Below are 22,688 nucleotides of genomic sequence, written 5' to 3'. Positions count from 1 at the left end.
TTACATATTCAGCTTTCGGATCAGTATCAATTCTTATCATAATATTAATAATTGCAATAATAAAAAGAAAACCAATGACAATAACTTATTCATTCGACCAGAAGATTAATGAAGTTCCGGCTACAAATTTTGCAAAGCCCCTTTGGACATCACTTCATTTTAGGGAGGGAGGAGTTATGGAAACCACCAAATAAAACAACAGCTTAATACACATTTTATACCTAAAGAATTATAACAACAAAATTAAATAAATAAATTCAACCAAACAACAATAAAACACCAACAAAACATAATTGCTAAATACTTATTTTTATTTCTAAGGAATTGTAACAATAAATTAAATAAATAAATGCAAGTGAGCAAAAATAAAACACAAACACCCAAATAAAACATAATTGTTAAATACACATTTTTATTTCTATGGAATTGTAACAATATACACAGTAAAAAAAAATTAAACTAAACAATAATTAAAATTAATTCTTAAGAAAATGAAATTTGTAAATTAGTTTTTAAATTTTAATTTTTTAAGACTTGAAGAAAAATAAATTAGTTTTTAAATAGCAACGAAACGGAAAAGTTGTTTATATTTTTGAACTCTGTTAGTAACATAACATAACTCACGTGTGCAAATAGAAATATCAATTGTTATTGTAACTGAAGTAAGAAATAGGATATACGATGTGTCAATTAGGTTTTTGTATTAAAAAACATTTGTTGATGCAATTTATTTTGTTTTTTCATAAAAATTTACAGGTCAATAATATTTTGATTTTTTTGGAATTCCAGTTATTTAAATTGGGTTTTTTACATTTTTTGGATTTAATTATTTAGTTGTTAAAAGGGCATTTTAATATTAGCATTTTTTCTAATGTAACATCATAATTGCATGGTCATATTTAAAATAAATATGTAATTTAATAAAATATTTTAGAGTATTTGAATAATAATATCAATACTTCGACAGCTATTTAATTATCCCCGTAGTCATACAATTATCCCGTTTCCATACAAAATTCCTACAATAACCCAATAATATCTTTAGTAAATATTTATAAATTAGTAAATATATGCAAGTTTTTGTTTTGCAAATAAACATTTTTATTTTTTAAAACATTTGTTTGTCAATTTTGACATCCTCGTATTCAGATTGAAATATTGCGAACAATTCATTCAGATTACAGAGAACCATTCTCTTCTGCATTTGAACTTTCTTGTCATCGATTCGTACAGACACCCAGTCTTTCGTTTCGACACTCATTCGTTGAATTTGAAAAGTTAGAATAACCATCATCATCGACAGTTGTGTCTTCATTCTCGGTATTACTTTTGTCTTCATCTGGAATAACTTCAAAACAAGGCTCATTACTATTCAAATTCGGTAATTCGTTCAACTTTCCGAGCTCTTTCCTGCATGATCAAATTTTCAATCGTTTTGACAGCGTAGGGAATTTTTTTAATAAGTCGTCGGAAATATTTCGCATATCTGATGATCTGTGCTTCATTTTGTTAAAGGGATTAAAACAAAAAGACCAATATATTTCATTTCAACCTTAGCCTTTTTAGAAGTCGTTGACATTTTGAATTTTGTAAGTATTTATGTAAATAACACACGTTTTAACTTTAACGCTGTTTCTAAAAACTGATTTCCGTATGTCTTCAGAATGACAATAAATAGTTTTTTAAGATCATATAGGTAGTACGTTTTAATGAATGAGTCTAAAATCTTTTATTAGGGTCAAGAAGGGCTTACATACTAAAGTACCTAGTTTAACCAAATGTTACAAATAATAATAAAAATAAACCACAATATAAATAACCTACCTGTCAACTTCTACCTCTCCACCCACTTCTTAAAGTCAAATGTCATAAAATAATACAGAAACTGGTACTTCGGCGAAGGGCCATAAAATATTTCCACTTGATTCCAAAGATTTGTTTGTTTGATTGACTAAAAAAGCCGCAAGATAGAAAAGTCAGACAAATTTTGGGGGTGGAAAATTAATAGCGGTCGGCCTCATATTGCACCCCTCCAGTGGCTATTATCGGTCAGTTTTTATAGATATCCCACTCGCATCCCACTAAGCGACAAAAAGGGTGTTAAAGGAAAACACATAAGCTTTCTTCTGAGCAAAAAAATGGGTCCTTTTTTAAAAAAAGTAAACAAAAAATTCAAAAATTTTAAATCTTGAGTTACAAAATATTTTTTTTGATAGATGTCCCACTCGCATCCCACTAAGCGACCATATAGGTCGCTTAGGAAAAGACCTTAGCTTTTGAAAAAAAGTCAAAAATATTTTTGATTTAAAAAAAATCAAAAATATTTTATAAAATTTTTTTAATTTTTTTCGAAAGATTGCATAAATAGCTATCTAAACTATTTGGGACACATTTTGCTAAGAACAATAGGTAATAAGTTATATGAATAAAAAAACACCTGTTTGGCCAAAATGTCAAATAACTCAGAGAGTTCTTGACCGATCTTGTTGAAAAATGGTGTCTGACTTACTATCCAATAGAACTAACATTGGTGCAAATTTCATCGCGATCGGAAGACATCGATTTCAAAAGTTGGTTCACTTGACGTGAAATGCCCCATATACATTTTGCTGTAATTGAATATATTATTTTAAATAAAGAATACAATTTATTGAAGAAAGGGTAAATAATCTGTGTTATCAATTAAGGTTCGTGGATCCGTAAGTAGACCCTGGACACGACTAAGCTACTCCAGCCAACGAAACACCACGTTACAAATGGCGCCCGAGCAGGGACCCGATTCTAACTCGAAAAGCGGAAAAACGGAAAATACCGCCAGCGGGGAAGGATCGGATCCGTTCAATGATAGCAGCAAGCAAGATACACTCAGAAAAAATTGTATCGGTTGGATATATTTATTGAACAACAATGCCGAAATGCTGCAATTCCTACTACTGGTTTCACGGTAGAATATCTACGTAAACAACAAGCTGAAAGAGGTTACGAGTGTCAACCGAAACCATTAGAAAACGAAATAACGTCGTATTATTTCTGACGAAATAGTTTCTTTACCAGTACCCCCTGCTGTTGCCCGAACCACAATTGCCGATACAGAAATAATGTCCATCGTACAACTATGGAACCCTCTGACCAACGTATAACAGTCCTTAAAGAGAATCACGATAAACCGACCGCTGGTCACCTCGGTATTTTTAAGGCGTTACGTCGTATACAAGAAAATTTTTATTGGCCAGGCATGTACAAAGATGTATCCGATTACGTACGATCTTGCGAAACTTGTGCTCGTTACAAACCGGAACAACGGTTAGCTGCTGGGATAATGCACACAATGCAATGTACGAAACCATGGGAAATCGTTGCTGCAGATTTTATCGGCCCATTACAGCGTTCCGTTCATGGAAATACGACGCTCTTAGTAATAATTGATTTGTTTAGCAAATGGGTAGAGTTGGTTCCAACTAGACAGACTCTAGCTAAAGATGTCATAAAAGCATTAAAGGAACGGGTAGTTTACCGGTTTGGATGTCCTACAGCCTTCCTTTCCGATAATGGTGTACAATTTACAAGTAAAAGTGTGAAGAATTTTTCCTTCGCAGGAGGCCGTGGAAACCAACAATTGGATCAAAAGTATGGAAAAGGGAAAGACAACTATCCTCTGCAGATGACAAATCTAACCAGAAACTAGCTGAAAAATATTCTGGTCCTTACACAATTTCTCAAGTCTTACCATCAAACATTTACGAAGTTGTTGATGAAAATAAGAAGTTCAGAGTAAATATACCAGATCTAAAACCTGTAAAATCTCGAAGTCTAGTATAAGAGAGAAAATAAGAAAGTAATAAGAAAACAGAGAACAGCCAAATACAGAGAGAAAATACTACAGAGAGCTAAAAGTACAAATAAAATTTAATAAAAGTCCCGTTATCCTAGTATATAAGGCTGGTTTTAATTAAGAATCATTCTTTTCAATTTCAACCATGGAGCGTAAACGTACCCAACCAGTACCTCAAAACCGGCATATAAAGCCAAAAAAATTGGAAAAACCGAAACCGTTCCTCCGCCGGAAGTCAGACACAGAATTCTGCAGAATATACAAATTAAACCACCAATTTCAAGCAGTCCCCCACCATTAGTATACACCAGTACCTCGTTTCTGTAACTTTGAGTGAGAAGTTCTCACATCGAGAAGTGTGAAACAAAAAATTCCATCGTTTCTCGATTTGTGAGTAAAAAGTGTTTCTGTAACTTAAAGTGAGAAGAGGCTGCACGAATTACGTTTTTATTGGAAATTTCCAATAAAAGAGCTGTCAAAAACACAAAAATTAAAAGAAGAAAACAAAAATTGCAGAACAAATTTATAAACGTAGAATAAATAAACAAAAAATATAGAAATTAAATGAAAATTGATTGAAAAATTATCCCACTAAATTTATCCTTGGCAAATTCTAAGTTTATGTCCACGTACTTTTTTAGCATTTGCTTCTGTATATCCGAAATTCCTCCTATTTTCTAAAAATAAGTGAACAACATTTATTTTAATCTTAAATAATTATAAATATAACATTACTTTTTCATCGTTTCATATAATTCATGTTTAAATTAAATTTTGTTTACTTAAAAATTTCCTTTCCGCACCGTTTTAAAAGTTACAGAAACAAGGCACAGGATGCTTCAGCTACAACACCAGCTACAACCACCATCGACGAATCGTGCAATAGCGATGTCGAAAGCATCAGCTTCATCAACACCAGCTTCGATAAACCATGCTACTACCGCACCTATAAATGTGCACATATCCGAGTTACCGAAAACATTCTACTCGGAAAACGAGCTGTTCACGGGAATAGTAGTACCCTTTCCTAAAAGTTACATATGTCATCACCAGTACATTATTAAAAGAAGTACGCTACCGCCTGTGCAAGTGACAATTATGAATCGTATAACAGCACGACTTCGTTGCAATGGTCTCCAACGCTTCATAAAGATGGCTAGTCGAGATGGAAGAAGAAACTTTTTGAACACAGAAAGCGCCGGCCGGTAATCGTAGTTCGTGTGCTAGTTACAACGAATATACGATTCATATCTACGAAAGTAGGTGTGAAAACAATTTTCCCTCAATAAATTTTATACGTAGTGGTCCTCGGACCGACTGCTCCCTCAGTAGCCTTCGGGTTGACTGTTCCCTTAGTAGTTTTCGGACTAGCTAATCCCTCAGCGGTCGTAGTACCGACTGTTCAGTTAATTATTTACGTAGCGGACTTCGGACCGACTGCTCCCACAGTAATCTTCGGGTTGACTGCTCCTTTAGTAGTCTTCGGACTAGCTAATCCGCCTTGCATTATACGTAGCGATCTTCGGACCGACTGCTCCCACAGTAACCTTCGGGTTGACTGCTCCTTTAGTAGTCTTCGGACTAGCTAATCCTTTTATTTTGTAATATACGTAGCGGTCTTCGAACCGACTGCTCCCACAGTAACCTTTGGGTTGACTGCTCCTTTAGTAGTCCTCGGACTAGCAAATCCGCCTTGTAATATACGTAGCGGTCTTCGGACCGACTGCTCCCACAATAACCTTCGGGTTGACTGCTCCTTTATTGTAATATACACATTTAAGAATAATATTATAACTAGAATTTAGATATATATTTAGAAACATATAAACGAACAAGAGTATATCCAATCCGAAGGAAGCCAGTATTAATACCGAAATACAGAATCAAATGCTAAGTGTCTTCTCACGAAATATATATATTTTTCTGTAATTGAATATATTATTTTAAATAAAGAATACAATTTATTGAAGACCCAGAAAGGGTAAATAATCTGTGTTATCACTTAAGGTTCGTAGTTCCGTAAGTAGATCCTGGACACGACTTAGCTACTCCAGCCAGCGACAAAACCACGTTACAACATTACAATAAGAATAAGTATGTGTTTACTAATACAGAAAGCTTTGCCATAAGTATTTTGTGAAATTTTTGGAAAACAAATTAATTCAAAGTACTGAAAATAATAAAATAGTTATTTAAATATAGATACACCACTCATGTGACCAACCGTCTTGACCTGAATATCGGATATATGGCCCTAGTGAAACTCTACAAAACTGGTCTATATCAAGTATAGCCATTGTAGTTCCAGCTTTTGTCAAGTTATCAGCAATATTATTTCCAGTTATATATCGTATCCTCTTACCCAAATAAGAGAATTATCATCTCGCCATCTTATTAACAGGTTGACTGCCAGTATAGATTCTGATATACCCATATCCGATAGTGTCAATGCCTATTTATTGTCCTTTTTATATCCTACTCCACTTTAGTGGGAGTGGGAGGGTATATTGTGTTTGCCCCGAGTAGCTCATAATTATGTTTAATATACTCGTATATCGACAAAAGCCGGCACAACTTAGTTTTATACTAGCATCGAAGACCCTGTTGAATTTCGGGACACTTTTGACCCAAGCCCCCTTACAGTGCCCCTTCTAAAAATGACTTTAATGTCCACAATTCGCTTAAAAAGACTAGTGTCATAGTGAAATTCAGCATAAATAAATTTTATGTAACCGTAAATTCATCCTCCAAATTTTATGATTACATTCAATTTTGACAATTGTCACTAATTTCTCAAGAAAATCTGGATTAATTTTAATAAAAGAAACACTTTTATAGATTTTTTATTTTTAAAATAAATTTCTACAATCACAAATGTATTACAAACTAAAATTATAAAACATGTTATTTTTTGTATTTTCAAATTTTCTTTTCAAATGTCAAAAATTTATGTAGCCCGATGAGCTAGTAAAATTTTATTCACCTCATATCTATCAAAAATTTACATTTTTATGTAAGTTGTTAGCGATTGGCACACACTCTAACTATTAAAATTCTCTTATTTAATATTTTATAATGTATAAATTTAGTGGAAAACACTTCAACTTTGGGATTTTAAAATCCCGAAAATCACCGGGATTTCATTTTTAAAATTCCCGGTTTTCAGTACTTTCAAATCCCGAAAATCCCGGGATTTTTAGGGAATCGGGAATTCCCGTTTGGCCTAGGACGTGACTGTGTGCCAAACAGTTTTGGCAATAATTATATTTTTGACGATTTTGAGTTTGTTTGTTATATTCATAGTATTGAATTTATAGCAGGTTCGCAAGGAGTGATCTTTTCTGCACAAGCGACAGTCTGGTTGGTGACGTTGGTTTCTTCTTCCTTCTGTTGTGGGAGATAAACTTCTTGTATCAATTAAATTTCGTCTTTGACGATGTTGTGGAGTGTGCTGTAAATAAAGGGGAGAATTAGTTTGATTATTTATTATTAGGGGGAAGGAGAACTAATTTAATAATTGGACTTGTTATAGGACCAGTTGTGGTAATAATTTCTGCCACTCTGACTTTATTGTCTTGATTTGGGGAAACCTTTTGTATACGACCAAGTCGCCATTCATATGGGGGAAGATGATCTTTCTTGACTGCAACTAGGTCACCAACTGCAAAGTTACATTGGGGATATTTCCACTTTATGCGTTTATGTAATTCTTTCAAATACTCCTCTTTCCATCCGCATGCGAAATGATGGTGGAGTACATTTAATTTTTGCCATCTATTTGAATAACTAAGTGACCGACTAGAGAAGTCTGGTTCTGGGGGTGACAGCAGATGGGAGCCAATAAGAAAATGGCCGGGTGTCAAAGCGCTTATTTCATTGGGGTTGTCATTCATTGATCTTAATGGCCTTGAGTTGAGACAAGCTTCGATTCTTAAAAGTATCGTGGTGAATTCTTTAAAGGTAAAAGTTTGTGCATGAGCAATCTTCTTAAGATGTGATTTAAAACATTTTACTCCTGCCTCCCAGAGTCCTCCCATATGAGGAGCTCCAGGGGGACAGGATGTCAGTTCGTACTTGGGATAAGAGATTTTCTTGGGTTTTATTGAATATGTTGGCTGCGCCTACAAATGCAGCGCCATTATCAGAGAACAGAACTTGTGGGGTGCCTCTGCGGGAGAAAAAATGGGAGAATGCTGCTAAAAAAGCTTGAGTAGAAAGTTCACTGGTGGCTTCCAAATGAATTGCTTTCGTAGCAAAGCAAACAAATGGAACATAATCTTTTGTTATTTTACATCCGCGACCTGCAAATGACTTTATATTAAATAGGCCAGCGAAATCTAATCCGGACGTGAAAGAAATGTACGTTCAGGGGGAAGTGAAGCCATGAGTTGTTGACTTTGCTTTTCATCATCTGGACAGATTCAACTATTGTGTTATCATGGCTTTAAAAACACCCCCCGCATTGGACCACTTTCGTCGCCAATATAATCACGTCTATTGCAGAAAAAGTTGGAAATGATAAATGGAGTCATGTTTCTTCAAAGGACAACCTAGCTGACTTAGGATCTCGAGGCCTTGCTGCAAGCGAATTGTGGTGGCATGGACCAACATGGCTTAAACATCCTAGTTCCGAATGACCTTCAACATTGCTAGTCCTAGAAACACAGATTGAATTTACCAAAATTAACTTGGGACAGAAATGTTGAGATCAATTTTGCACCACATAGTTCGTCCCTGGGGAGTGTAACGAATTTTACTGGAGCAACTTTAGTTTTGGCTAGGAGTAAATGACTAGAAGATATATGACCTCTTTCGCTTGTTGGTAGCAGCATAGGCTTTTTCAGAAGCATCACAAAAACCGTGAAGTTCTGTCGTACATGACGGCTTATAGTTAACAAATCGGGGTATTTTTATACTTCTTATGTTCGGGTAATCGTCTAAAAACAAAAGCCAACTACGCAAAGTCTCTGGCTTTAGTGGATCAAATAGTCTTGCAATATCTGACAAAACAGTTCGTTTGGTTATATTATTTCGGATTGGCTGAGTTATGGGGTTAAAATAGAAATAATCTTGAGTCGCATTCCAGCAGAGTCCTTATGTTTTAGTTGTAACTGTGTCTTCAAGCTATAATGTATCAGACATAAGTAAACCCGAAATGGAGTAGAAATCCAGCAGAATTTAAGATTTAAATTAGATTATCTCTTGATTTTAATGCTAAAGAAAGATCATGTGATCCTGCTAGTACGTCATCGACATACATATTCTCTTGTAGTATTGTATAGACTTTGGGGTAATGTTTTTACAGCATTTAGCAAGTTCGAGAAGAGTTTGTAAGGCTAGGTATAGAGCACAGTTAACTCCAAATGTTACGGTTTGTAGCTCGAAATCTTGCGTTTTTTTCAGGAGAACTTCGGAATAAAATCCTTTGAAATGCGGTGTGTTGTGGGTTAACAAGTATCTGCCGATACATCTTCTCGATGTCGGCATTAAAAACATATTTAAACAATCGCCAACGGGTTATAAGGACAGTTAAATCTTGTTGTAAAACTGATCCGGGGTATAAAACGTCATTTAGACTTAGTCCTGACGAAGTGGGGTTAGAGGCGTTGAATACAACACGTAGTTTATTGGATGTAGATTCGGGTTTGTGTACAGAGTGATGGGGTAAATAGTATGATGAGTTATGGGGTTTAGATAAGTCGAGATTTACGGCCATCATATGATTTAATATGAAATATTCTCGGATTACTTGGTCGTAATCATGCTTTAATTCAGTGTTATTCTGTAGTCGATTCTCATTTCTGATAAATTGTGATAATGCAGAGTTGTGAGAGTTACCAAGGGTAACATTATTAGAATATTCGGATTTAAAAGGCAAATGAAACAACGAAACGACCATTTTCGTTTCTAAAGGTTGTGTTTTTATATAAATTTTCGCAAAAAATATCTTCAACAGATTGGGCTGGTTTTTCCTGAACCTCTTCGAGTTCCCAGAATTTATTAAGGTGTGTGTTTAGATCGATAAGAATTATATAAGATGAATAGAGTTTAGAAGGGGGGTAGAAGATTGTAATTTTCCAGAGATTATCCATCCGAAGATCGTACGCTGAGCAAAAAGTGATTTGTTGTAATCCCAACGGATACCATCCCTAAGGATTTTAGAGTAAACGTCATATCCTATCAAAACTTCAACATTCGAAGTTTTAGAAGAGTAGCTATCAGCTAAGGGTAGATCAGAATACTTAGTACTCATAATAGAAGAAAGTTCGTAATAGGGTAAGTTTCCTGTTAATTTATTCACAACAAATGCATCAGTTGTAGTTGTAAAGAGTTTTCCTAGAGGTGAACTTATGGTAATAGTACAAATTCGAGTTGCAAAAGTTTTTGTGGGGATTGCCAGAGAAGCTTGGAGTTTTTTACAACGCACTTCACCTACACAAACATCAACTAAAGCTGTTCCAAGAATAACAGAGTTATGTGTTGTGGACTGTAGTTGGGTTGAATATGCTTGACGCGATCTTGCTGCTGCAGCAGCTGAAGCTTCGGGGTTATCAAGAGGATTGCTAACAGTTTGTGAGGGGTGGTTAGCTATTTGGGGTATGGGTTGCTTCTCGGAGCGGTGTAAGAGGGAGTGGTGTTTCTATTTACATAATGAACATCTAAATTGACTTTTACAAGATTTATGAGGCTGCTAATAAATATAACATTTCAAAGTAGAGTTACCTTTTTTGTTGACTGGGGTTAATTTTTATATGCCGATGATAATGATGGTTGCACTTTCACAAACTTTGTCGATTTAGCTGTAAGCCTGTGGATTTTTTAAAGTTGATATTAAAAATTAATTTCACACAAACACTTTTATATTTTTTACACTTTTTGCTTGGGGTTAGACACAAATGATATGTAGTTGAATATCACACTTTATAATTTTCACTTTTGGCCAGGGGTTGAATAAAAACAACTGGGGGTTAAGGAGGATTTGCAATATTTAAAAAACATAATATTTGAAATTTTTTATAGGGGGTTTCGATCCGGTTCGAAGGACCACAAAATGAATAATTGGAGAGTAGGGTACAAATAAATCATTTTAAAATATTGCAAATTTATGCCTTTTGTTTGGTTTTTAGCTTATACTGTTCGGCTGTGCCGAATCTTATATACCCTTCACCATGATGTGTTAAAAAACAGACATTACGAATTTTATTACAAAAAATCAAAAAATACTAATTGTATCCTATTTTTAACGATCTAAATTATCCGGGCTCTACATGCTTAACTTCATATTTCTAGGTTCAATATTATAGAAATTTTAAAAAGTGAAGAACGAAGAAGTACTAAAATCTTCCCTTTTATATGTTCCCATTTAATCCAGGCTCTACATAATGTTTCTATATTCAATATTATAGAAAATTCAAAAAGTACATACAGGGACTTAAAATACTTGTGCTAAAATTGGGTTGATATTTTTCTGTTAAGTAAAACATTTTACCTTCTTCTATTGAGTATTCTACTGAGTATTGTCCATAGTCCAAAAATGACACTAAATAAACTGAAATGTAGTCCAAAAATCTAAAATTGATTACTTTGGTTCTTATCATTACTTAAAAGTTAAAAATTGAATTTTGATACGCCTTTTTTTTGTAATTCTCCATCCACAGGCCAAAAATCCCACTACATTAGGATTTCATCTACGCATTTAACTATATCCATATCAAGTTTCAGCTTTCTAGACCAACTGTGGGATTGAAAAAGCTTTGGATAGGCAAAAAAGGGGGCACACAAAATTATTATTATTATTATTATTATTATTATTATTATTATTTTTAATAATTATTAATATAATTATAATAATAATAATTATTATTATTATTATTATTATTTTTATTTTTATTATTATTATTTTTATTATTATTATTTTTTATTATATTTAGTATTAGTTGCATCCAATTGCACTTTGCTTAATGATATGAAGATTCTAATTAAAATAATTTTCCAGATATAAAATTTCTTACATATAGAGATGCCACGCAAAGTATTGCAAGTTTGCGAATTATTCCAAAAAATATGATTAATATGGTATTGTATTTAATTCATATCTGAAATACCAATCCCCCAATTGAAAATCCGCAAATTTTAACATTTTTCATAGCTTCCCAGCAAAATCTTTGCTTACATTGATTACCATTAAGTACTTCATTAATGACTTACTTAATAGGTCTACTAAAAAACCACTTATTTCCAACCAAATAATATTGACTTACTTTTGGAACATCTCAAACAAAAATAAGTACTTTTTCTAGTAGAATTATAAGTACTTTACTCGATGAGTTCTGGTGATTTTTCTAGTGAATTTATAAGCAAATATTTTGCTAGGTAACATTAAAAATCTTATTAAAGTTTGTAAAATTTGCGAACTTCCAATAATTTGCGTGCGTCTCCTATAAAGAAAAAATTGTATATTATACATAGTTAGAATCTTAAAAAATTATTATAGTGCTTGTTTGATGGAAAAAAATTTATCCGACAGGTCGCCCCCCTCGGGAATTGCTCTATGGCTTGTAAAACTATGTCTTGCTTGTCTGATGAAAAAAACAGGGGAAAATATCGAAAGATATGAAACACAAATATTGTTTAAAAACTTTTAAAGTTATTGCAAATTCCTCTGGCCACTGACGTGTCTCACAGCACATAAATTCGAAATGTGATACAAAATTTACTTACTTTTGAAATATATTTTAGAAAAACATTTTTTTACTTTAAATGTATTAATAATTACTCGGATAATAGTATTTTTTGAAACTTTGCTAAACTAATTTTGAAAATTTCAGAAGATCTCATGGGTAATAAATTGGCGGACTACCCATGAGGGCTTGGAGCCCCTATATAAATAAAATAGAAAAATTCGTATGTATGAGAATCTATAAGAGCTAAAATCCTTAAATTTTACTTGAAGAATTTTGACATTCATCTGAACATTTACCCCCTTATTCACAAACAATATTTTTATTTTACAAATGGTTTATAAATTAGATTTTGTATGGAAATTTTGTTTATAAACCTTTTATAAATAAAAAATTTTGTTTGTGAATAAGGGGGTTAGAGTATAACGATAGAACTTTTAATAAGGACTTGACATCTCTCATATGAATAAACTACAAAATATTGTTTGTCTAGGAAAATATAGAAATAACAAATTTTGCATAAATTACTTCAATATTCATCTGGACATTTTGAAGGAAAAAGGACGGACTTTCACCTGGAGGGCTGGAGAGCTTATATGAATAACTTTGACATTCATGAGCACATTTAGAAAATAACGGGCAGACTTTCAATAGGGGGCTTGGCACCACATAAATGAATTAAATACAAAATTTCGTATATCTTGAAAATTGTTATATTATTCCAATTTTTCATAGATAAATTGATAGATATTGGCGGACTTGCAATAATTTGCTTGGCATCACTCATATGTAACATATTGTTAATCTGGAAGAGTATTGTGGTTATAATTTTTCAAAATCTTTAAATGAGTTTTTTATTTATACTAGAGGGTGAAACAAAAAATATTGTATATCCCAAGGCATAAGAATATAAATTATTTTTAAAGATAAAAGTATATGTATATTAAATTTAAGCACGTAAGAAATAAAAAGATCATTAATGTATTATTTTAGAATTTAAATGAAATATATTATCATCAAGATAAATTATAATAAATCTTTAAGAATAATTTTATAATTTAGTAACTAAATAAATATTTTTTTGGTTATTATGGGGTAGCGAAGCACACCGGGTATTAGCTAGTATATATGTTATACAGTGGGACCTCGATTTTCCGGGGGACCGGAAGCATTCTGTATAATCGATTTTCCCGGTTAATTGAGTGCCAACTTTTTCTACTTTTTCATAAGATATTTTTATTAATTAATAAATGAATATGTACATATTTATATAAAAATGAAATAATTCAAGGATTTTATATTCATAAATGATTCAAATATATAGAAAAAAATTTGTCAGAAAACAGTAAACAGTAGATAAGGATTTCATGTTATATAATTTCTAAAAATAATCGTTTAATATTGTTTGTCTCTTATTTTCAAATTTAGTATTTTCGTTTTAGGGGAATTCCCCTTTTTGATTTGTTCTAATTGTTCATGATTATTAAAAAAATGACAGAGTTTTGCTTATAATTACGGATAATAGAGGTAATCACGATTAAACGATGCTGAAAAATTTATGTCAATCCAAATTAAAATTAAGTCGATGCACAATAATGTATTTTTCCAATACGGATAATTGATGTTGAAGAATAATCGAATCACGGATAATCAAGGTCCTACTGTATATATATATTAGAGTGCTCCAAGCTTGTATGAAGAAAAAAAAATTATCCTACAGGCCGTCCCCTCCCCTAGAATTGTTCTACGGGTTATAAAAATAAGTCGTGCAAAAAATTAGGTCAATAGGATTACGTTAACTGGTGCCGCAACGGCTCTGAAGTTTGAAGATGCATTTATAAGGGGAAAATATGCAATTTTTTCAGTTTTCACAAAAGTTTTGTCATTAAACAATTTGTTTTGCATTTTATTGTCAAAGAATCGTAATGTACACAGAATTAGCATTACAAAATGATAAAAAACACAAAAATTGGTTGAAAATATAAAAGTTATTAAAAATTTCCCAGGCCATTATCGTGTCTCAGAGCACTTGAATTCGAAATGTGATAAAAAAATAAACATATTTTTGAAAATATTTTAATAAAACAATTGTATTACTTAAAAAACAACTGTAGTTACTTGAATATGAGTTTTTGTCCTTATAGAATAACGTAAACCTGTTCTCAGCTATGGTCGAAAAATTTTGATATTTTTAACGGTCGCTTCAATTTCAATATTTTTGGGAGAACTCATAGGGATTTATGGACTAGGGAATAAAACAGTAAAAAAATTCAGCGGATTTCGAGAAAAACACATTTTTTGCAAAATTAGCCTTTTTATTATATTGTTGTGTATTTTAAATGGAACCTTTTGTAATAAATTGAAGTCCACATATTTCTAAATAAAAATCTAGAGTTTCATGCAAATTGGACGCCATTAACCCATAAACTTTAAAGGTCAAAGGTCAAATTTTGTAATATTTGCAATTTTTGATGTAAACTAGTCGAAATTGTTTCTATTTTTAGGTAGATTATCATAAAACTTAAGAAATTTATTTATTACCAATCGATATTTACAACAATAGTGAAAAAAGTAAATTAACCCTTAAGAGGCCTTGGGGTCAAAATGATCCCGATGTTTTCAAAATATGCCAATTTGGACATATTTCAATAAAACCCCTTTGCAATCCTATTAATTCAGCTTAAAAAAATTTAGGCATTAAACCTTTTTGAATATGGTGTCAATTTGAACCAAAGTATTTTTCAGTAATACTTTTTGTAATCGATATAAATTTGGTATTAAAAACTACGATATCATAATTTATATTTGTGATATAATTTTCCAGTTTTATTTTTATTTTAAAATCTTTAATGCAAGTAATATTTAAATACATTTTTTAGATTTCATTATTTTTATTTATATATACTAGCTATACCCAGTGTGCTTCGCTACCCTCATCGTAATGGAATAAAATAAATATCATTATTGTAAATGTATATATATCTGCAATATCAAAAATTCCCCTTTTAAAGAACTCTTTAAGTTTGATTTTATGATTCTAGTCTCAATATTACAGAAAATTAGAAAAAACAGTTGAAGAACGAAAAAGTACCAGACAGTGCCTTTTTATATATTTTCATTAAATCAGGATGACGCATGTTTAATTTTCAACCAGAAACCAAAAAATCGCATAAAGATTGTTATACAATCAGGAAGCTACATGTCCAATTTAATGTTTTTAGGTTCAATATTATAGAAAATTCGAAAAGTATTAGTAAAAGAACAAAAAAGTACCAGAGTCTGCTTTTTCAATTTTCGTTCAATTGGGATACTGCGTGTTTAATTTTATGTTTATATATTCAATATTTTAGAAAGCTCTAAAAGTACCAGTACCAACGAAGTACGAAAAAGTACCAAAGGACCTATTTTATTTAATTTCATGTTCCTAAGTTCAATATTATAGAAAATTCAAAAAGTACCAGAAAATATTCCAGTTTAAATTTTCATTTACTCAAGTCCCTGATTGCTTTTAAAGATTCCAAATAACTCCGGGCTCCACATGCTTAATTTCATGTTTCTAGGATCAATATTATAAAAAAAAGTACAAAAAGTACCTTTTGAAGAACGAAAAAGTACCCTTTATAGGTTCTCACTTAATCCAGGCTCTAAACGCTTAATTTCATGTTTCTAGGTTCAATATTATAGAAAATTCAAAATGTACCTTTTAAAGAACGGAAAAGTACCAAAAAGTCCCCTTTTATAGGTCCTCACTTAATCCGGGCTCTATATGCTTAATTTCACGTTCCTAGGTTCAATATTATACAAAAATCCAAAAAGTACCTTTTGAAGAACGAAAAGGTTTCAAAAAGTCCCCTTTTATATGTTCTCACTTAATCCATACTCTACATACTTAATTTCATGTTTCTGGGTTCAATATTATAAAAAATTCAAAAAGTACCTTTTGATGAACGAAAAGTCCTCTTTTATAGATTCTCATTTACTCCAGGCTCTACATGCTTAATTTCATGTTTCTAGGTTAAATTTTATAGAAAACTCAAAAAGTACCTTTTGTAGAACGAAACAGTACCAAAATGTCTCCTTTTATAGATTCTCATTTACTCCGGGCTCTACATGCTTAATTTCATGTTTCTAGGTTCAATATTATACAAAAATCCAAAAAGTACCTTTTGAAGAACGAAAAAGTACCAAAAGTCCCCTTTTATAGGTTCTCACTTAATCCATCCTCTACATACTTAATTTCATGTTTCTATGTTCAATATTATAGGAAATTAAAAAAGTTCCTTTTGAAGAACGAAAAAGTACCAAAAAGTCCCCTTTTATAGATTCTCATTTACTCCGGGCTCTACATACTTAATTTCATGTTTCTAGGTTCAATATTATAGGAAATTCAAAAAGTACCTTTTGAAGAACGAAAAAGTACAAAAAGTCCCCTTTTATAGATTCTCATTTACTCCGGGCTCTACATGCTTAATTTCATGTTTCTAGGTTAAATTTTATATAAAACTCAAAAAGTACCTTTTGTAGAACGAAACAGTACCAAAAAGTCTCTTTTATAGATTCTCATTTACTCCGGGCTCTACATGCTTAATTTCATGTTTCTAGGTTCAATATTATACAAAAATCCAAAAAGTACCTTTTGAAGAACGAAAAAGTACCAAAAGTCCCCTTTTATAGGTTCTCACATAATCCATCCTCTACATACTTAATTTCATGTTTCTAGGTTCAATATTATAGGAAATTCAAAAAGTACCTTTTGAAGAACGAAAAAATACCAAAAAGTCCCCTTTTATAGATTCTCATTTACTCCGGGCTCTACATTCTTAATTTCATGTTTCTAGGTTCAATATTATAGGAAATTCAAAAAGTACCTTTTGAAGAACGAAAAAGTACCAAAAAGTCCCCTTTTATAGATTCTCATTTACTCCGGGCTCTACATGCTTAATTTCATTAACGAAATAAAAATTCTATTCCAAAATGTTGCAACATCGTAGTGGGAGCCCGTTATTACGTATTTATATGTATAAGTTAATAAACCAAAATCAATGTTTTATGAAAAAAGTACCAAAAATAGGTACAATTTTCACCCCTTAAACATCCGAATAACCAAAAAGTACTAAATTTATATTTTTATTTTTTCGTCAAGTTATGAAGGAGTCAAAAATATTGTTTGAATGTTCACTGGTTTAAAAGATACATGGGGTGCAAAAAAAGTACCAAAATACAGTTTTTACCCGTTTATTCCCTAAAGGGGCCGAAATTGAAAAAAGTACCAGACACCTGACCGCTTATTTTTTAAATGAACGACGATAAGCTTTAAACTATTTTTGTATCTTTTCTAGTTTAGGAGATATGAGGTTACCGATTTTACCCGTTTTTACCCCCTAAACATTCGAATTTCCAAAAATCCCGTCTTAGTGGATCTATTTGGTGGGAGACCAACCCCCTGTCCAAATTTCAGCTCTTTAGCTTTAACCGTTTAGGCTGTGCGATGATGAATCAGTCAATCAGTCAGTCAGACAGTAACGTTAGAATTTTATATATATATATATATATATATATATAATATATATATATATATATATATATATATATATATATATATAGATTAAATTTTTTGTAATACCCAATTGTTTTTTTATCAATTTGCTAAATTAATGGGATTGCAAACGGGTTTTATTGAAATATGTCCAAATTGGCATATTTTTAAAACATGGGGATCATTTTGACCCCAAGGCCGTTTAAGGGCTAATGAATTTTTTTCACTATTGTTGTAAATATCGGTTGTTAATAAATAAATTTCTTAAGTTTTATTCCATCAAAAATTGCAAATATTATAAAATTTGACCTTTAAAGTTTATGGGTTAATGGCGTCCACATTGCATGAAACTCTTGATTTTTTATTTAGAAATATGTGGACTAATAAATTTACAAAAGGTTCCATTTAAAATACACAACAATATAATAAAAAGGCTAATTTTGCAAAATATTACATAAAAATGAGTTTTTCTCGAAATCCGCTGAATTCAAATTGCAGGTACAGGCAAACTATAAGAGGTATTGACCTAATTTTTTATTGTTTTATTCCCTAATCTGTTGTCCATAAATCCCTATGAGTTATCCCAAAAATATTGAAATTTGTTTAACAAAGTATCAGTATTTTAAGTAATACAATTGTTTTATTAGAATATTTTCAAAAATATGTTTATTTTTTTTATCACATTTCGAATTCAAGTGCTCTGAGACACGATAATGGTCTGCGGAATTGTTAATAACTTCTACATTTTTCAACCAATTTTTGTGTTTTTATCTTTTTAAATAAATTGTTTAATGACAAAACTTTTGTGAAAATTGGAAAAATGCATATTTTCCCCTTGTAAATGCATCTTCAAACTTCAGAGCCGTTGCGGCACCAGTTAGTCCTATTGACCTAATGTTTTCCACGACGTATTTTTATAACCCGTAGAACAATTTTAGGGGGGGACGTTCAAAATTCGAATATATACTTATACTATATTTAATAAAGACTAACAATTAATATTTATATTATTTCAGAATATTCAATTTCCAACAGTTCAACAGAATTCGAAGATCGTGTTGATTGTTGCACTCCTAACAGTTCCGATGAAAAATATTTTAATAACTTGGAGACATCTAATACTAGTTGCGATAAATTAGGAACGACAATCTCATTAAACAATAATAAGAAGAGAAGGTCTCGTACGAATTTTACTTTAGACCAGCTTAATGAACTTGAACGATTATTTGAAGAAACACATTATCCTGACGCATTTATGAGAGAAGAGCTAAGTCATCGACTTTGTCTAAGCGAGGCTAGAGTTCAGGTAATCCTACGACACATTACAGTATTTTTAGTTATTTGTACATTATTTAGGATTCATTTTTTTATGCATTTTAAATAAAAAATGTATTAAACATATTCCACCTTACTTGCTTGCTCTTTTTATATATCTAAAACAAAACTACTTACTTACTTAGTAAGTGGTAAGAAGTTGCTATTTTGAATCTTATAACTTAATTATTCAAATTTTCAGGTTTTTGTGTTATTCGGTTTATTCGACTTCAAAATCCATTAGTTCGCAAAATTTTATCAAATTACCTTCAAAATTGCCAGTAGTAGTTTGATTGCCAGGTTTATGTAGATGGACAAACAGGTCTAGGCGATTGGTATACTTTTCACAGAAAAAAATCAAAATCAAACAAAAAAATCATAAAATTTTCGAAATTCGTAAATACAGTTCAAAAAAATAAACTATTAAAAAAATTTCACGATTTTTTATTGAAATTAAACTTTTAGCGAAAACCAATAGTAAAACATAAATATTGTTAATATTTTCTTTTAAATATATTGTTAATATTTTCTTTTAAATATATTGTTAATATTTTCTTTCAAATATATTTGTGGAAGTTCAAAAAAGATTGACAAACAAGTTAAATGATTTTTCAAAGAAAATAATTGTTTGTTTAGTAATTGAATATATAAACGATATATTACTACCTTTCGGTTTTGGACCCTTATTGTTTTAAATGAGGGTTCAAAACTGCATACCATATAAACGTCTTCAACTTAAAAACTGAAGGCTTTCATAAGAAGTGACATCATTTACAACTTTTTTTGGAGCACGATTCCTTAAAAAATTGCTGTGTTGATAGATTCTTCCCATAACAAATGTGGTAATCCGAAGATTCTAGTAAACATCTTCCCATCTCAACCAACGTGCGGTTCGCCCTTTTAGAACCATTCTGTTGTGGAGAATAATTTGTTTGATGAACAATACCTTTCAATCTGAAATATTCTGAATTTACAAATTCCTTTCCATTATCGCTACGAAAGATTTTAATTAAACCTATTGTCTGCGTCTCCGCGGCCCCAGCAAAAGTACAGAATGCTTCAAAGACATCTCATTTAATTTTTAAGAAATATATTGATGTGTAACGCGAGTAATCAATAAAAGTGATGAAATAAGACGCACCACTCAATGTTTTTGTACCAAAAGGTCGGTTAAATCGGTATGCATTAATTCCAGCAAGTCGTTTGATTGTACACTGGCATAGCTTTTGTATGGCTTTGCAGATATTTAACAAACTGCACAGTAACACACACAATCGATTTTGGCAACTTCACATTAAATCCTTTTACCATTATTACATTTAAATGACCAAAACGTTGATGCTATTTAATACCGACACTTTCTTTTATTAATCCGTACGCATCTTCAATATTTTCCACCTTCTCATTTCTGCTTTATTATCCACGAATTTGACAATATGTCCAGCTTTAACTATTTTATTAATAGATAAAAAATTCGAATGCAGTTTTGGCACATATAAATCATTCTTCGGTTCAAGTTTACAGAAATCTGTTATTATTTTAATACTGCCTATTCCCTCTGCTATAATACTCTCACCCGATGCTAATAAAACGTTCTGCTTCGACTCAGTCATTGAAATTAAATATTCTTTAGATCTGCACATGTGTGACGTCGCACAAAGGGTTGGATTCTGGAAAAATGGAGATTAATTGAAAAAGTGAAATTGTTTTTTTTTTTTTGAAAATTACTTTTTACTCGATTAAAGAGTACAAGATTTTACATCACTAGTAAAAATGTCAATGTGGTGTGTTTTTTCTAAAAAGTTGAAATAATTTAAATTCGGCATGTTTTAAAATATAATAACTTTCTTTAATACGTAAAAAGTTATATTTTTATAATGAAAAACTTCAGGTAATTAAGTATTAGATAGAAAAAAATGGATTTAAAAAAATATGTAGGTATAAATATTTTTATTATTTTTTTTAATTTGTCCATTTTTGCGCTATTTTTGAAATATATGTAGAGTTTTAAAAGAGTATTGGATTGTAATGGGTTTGTATCTTTGCCTTTTCTTCTTAGACCGGCATCCAGGTGCCTATGGTCTACAATACGCTTATATCCGAAATAATTCGAAGAGCGTAAAGTCCCTAATTAATAAAAACGAGTCTTTGTATGTTTAAACAAAGTCTGATTTTATTTTAATATTTTCGGGGTTTATATACTATATTTTTAGTATCCCCTCTCTTATTCTAATTATTATCCTATCTTATTATAATTACAGTTCTCTTTTCTTATTGGTTAGTACAATTGAGTACTTAAAAATGCAACATATGTGCAACATGATACATTTCACTCAATTGCACTTTACATTTGTTGTTTATATGTAATATTGGTGTGTAGCGAAGTGTTGGTACACTACACCCTCACCCTTAAGAGAAAATTTTGGGGAAAAATTTATGTGAAATTTATATATATGTATAAAACTAATTTGTTATTAATAATAATTATAACTTATTTATTTTTACACTAAATTTTCTTAATTATAATTTTACAATATATGTGTTTTTTTTTTTTTTTTATATTATATATATATATTATATATATATATATATATATTAATATATATATATATACTATATATATATATATATATAATATATATTAATATATATATATATATATGTATATTTTTGTCTTAATCTAATATAAGTATTTATATAATATTATTTCTTTTTATATTTAACTAGTATTTGGTTTATATTCTTTTAATAAATTGTTATGGATTTCTTTATGTATACCATTCTGATTTATTACTGAATTTACTCCTTTTCTTTCGATAATAGTAAATGGTCCTATGTAGGGTGACATATGTTTTTTTCTGTTTTCTACTTTTAATAAAACTTGATCTCCTATTTCTAAGTTAAGTTTTTTATGATATTTGTTAGCATAATTAAATGTACGTTTTTCTTTAACCTTGACCGTCAATTCCCTTGCTTTATTTAGTGCATATTGCAATTTGACACGCAGTTCATTGATATAATTGTCGTAGTCGTAAAATTTTGTTTTGTCATTGTTTATTTTGTCAGTGGGTAAACTTGGTAATTTGCCGTAAACTAGTTCATATGGTGAATAACCAGTGTCTACATGTGGTGTCGTATTGTAAGCAAAAGTGAAATATGAAATCCATTTGTCCCATTCATTGTCATTTACAAATGATAGTAGGAATTCATTTAAGGTTCTATGATTACGTTCAAGTGCACCTATAGTTTGGTGATGATATGGTGACGAAAATGTTTGTTTTATATTTAATAATGTGCATATGTTATTCATCAATTCATTGTTAAA

General features: G+C 31.0%; 1 protein-coding gene across 1 annotated transcript in view; it reads left to right on the top strand.

Moving 5' to 3' along the window:
• LOC124420830 (retinal homeobox protein Rx-like) overlaps nucleotides 1-22,688 on the top strand; it is a 135,984-nt gene that overhangs the window by 81,400 nt on the left and 31,896 nt on the right. Inside the window, exon 3 of the mRNA XM_046955092.1 lies at nucleotides 19,066-19,355. Coding sequence (XP_046811048.1) covers nucleotides 19,066-19,355 — 290 coding nt within the window. The remainder of the gene's footprint in view (nucleotides 1-19,065; nucleotides 19,356-22,688) is intronic.

This window comes from Lucilia cuprina, chromosome 2 (genome assembly GCF_022045245.1).
Source record: "Lucilia cuprina isolate Lc7/37 chromosome 2, ASM2204524v1, whole genome shotgun sequence".
Classification (NCBI taxonomy): domain Eukaryota; kingdom Metazoa; phylum Arthropoda; class Insecta; order Diptera; family Calliphoridae; genus Lucilia; species Lucilia cuprina.
The sequence above is the reverse complement of the archived record's forward strand: the minus strand, read 5'-3'. Positions and strand labels throughout refer to the sequence as shown.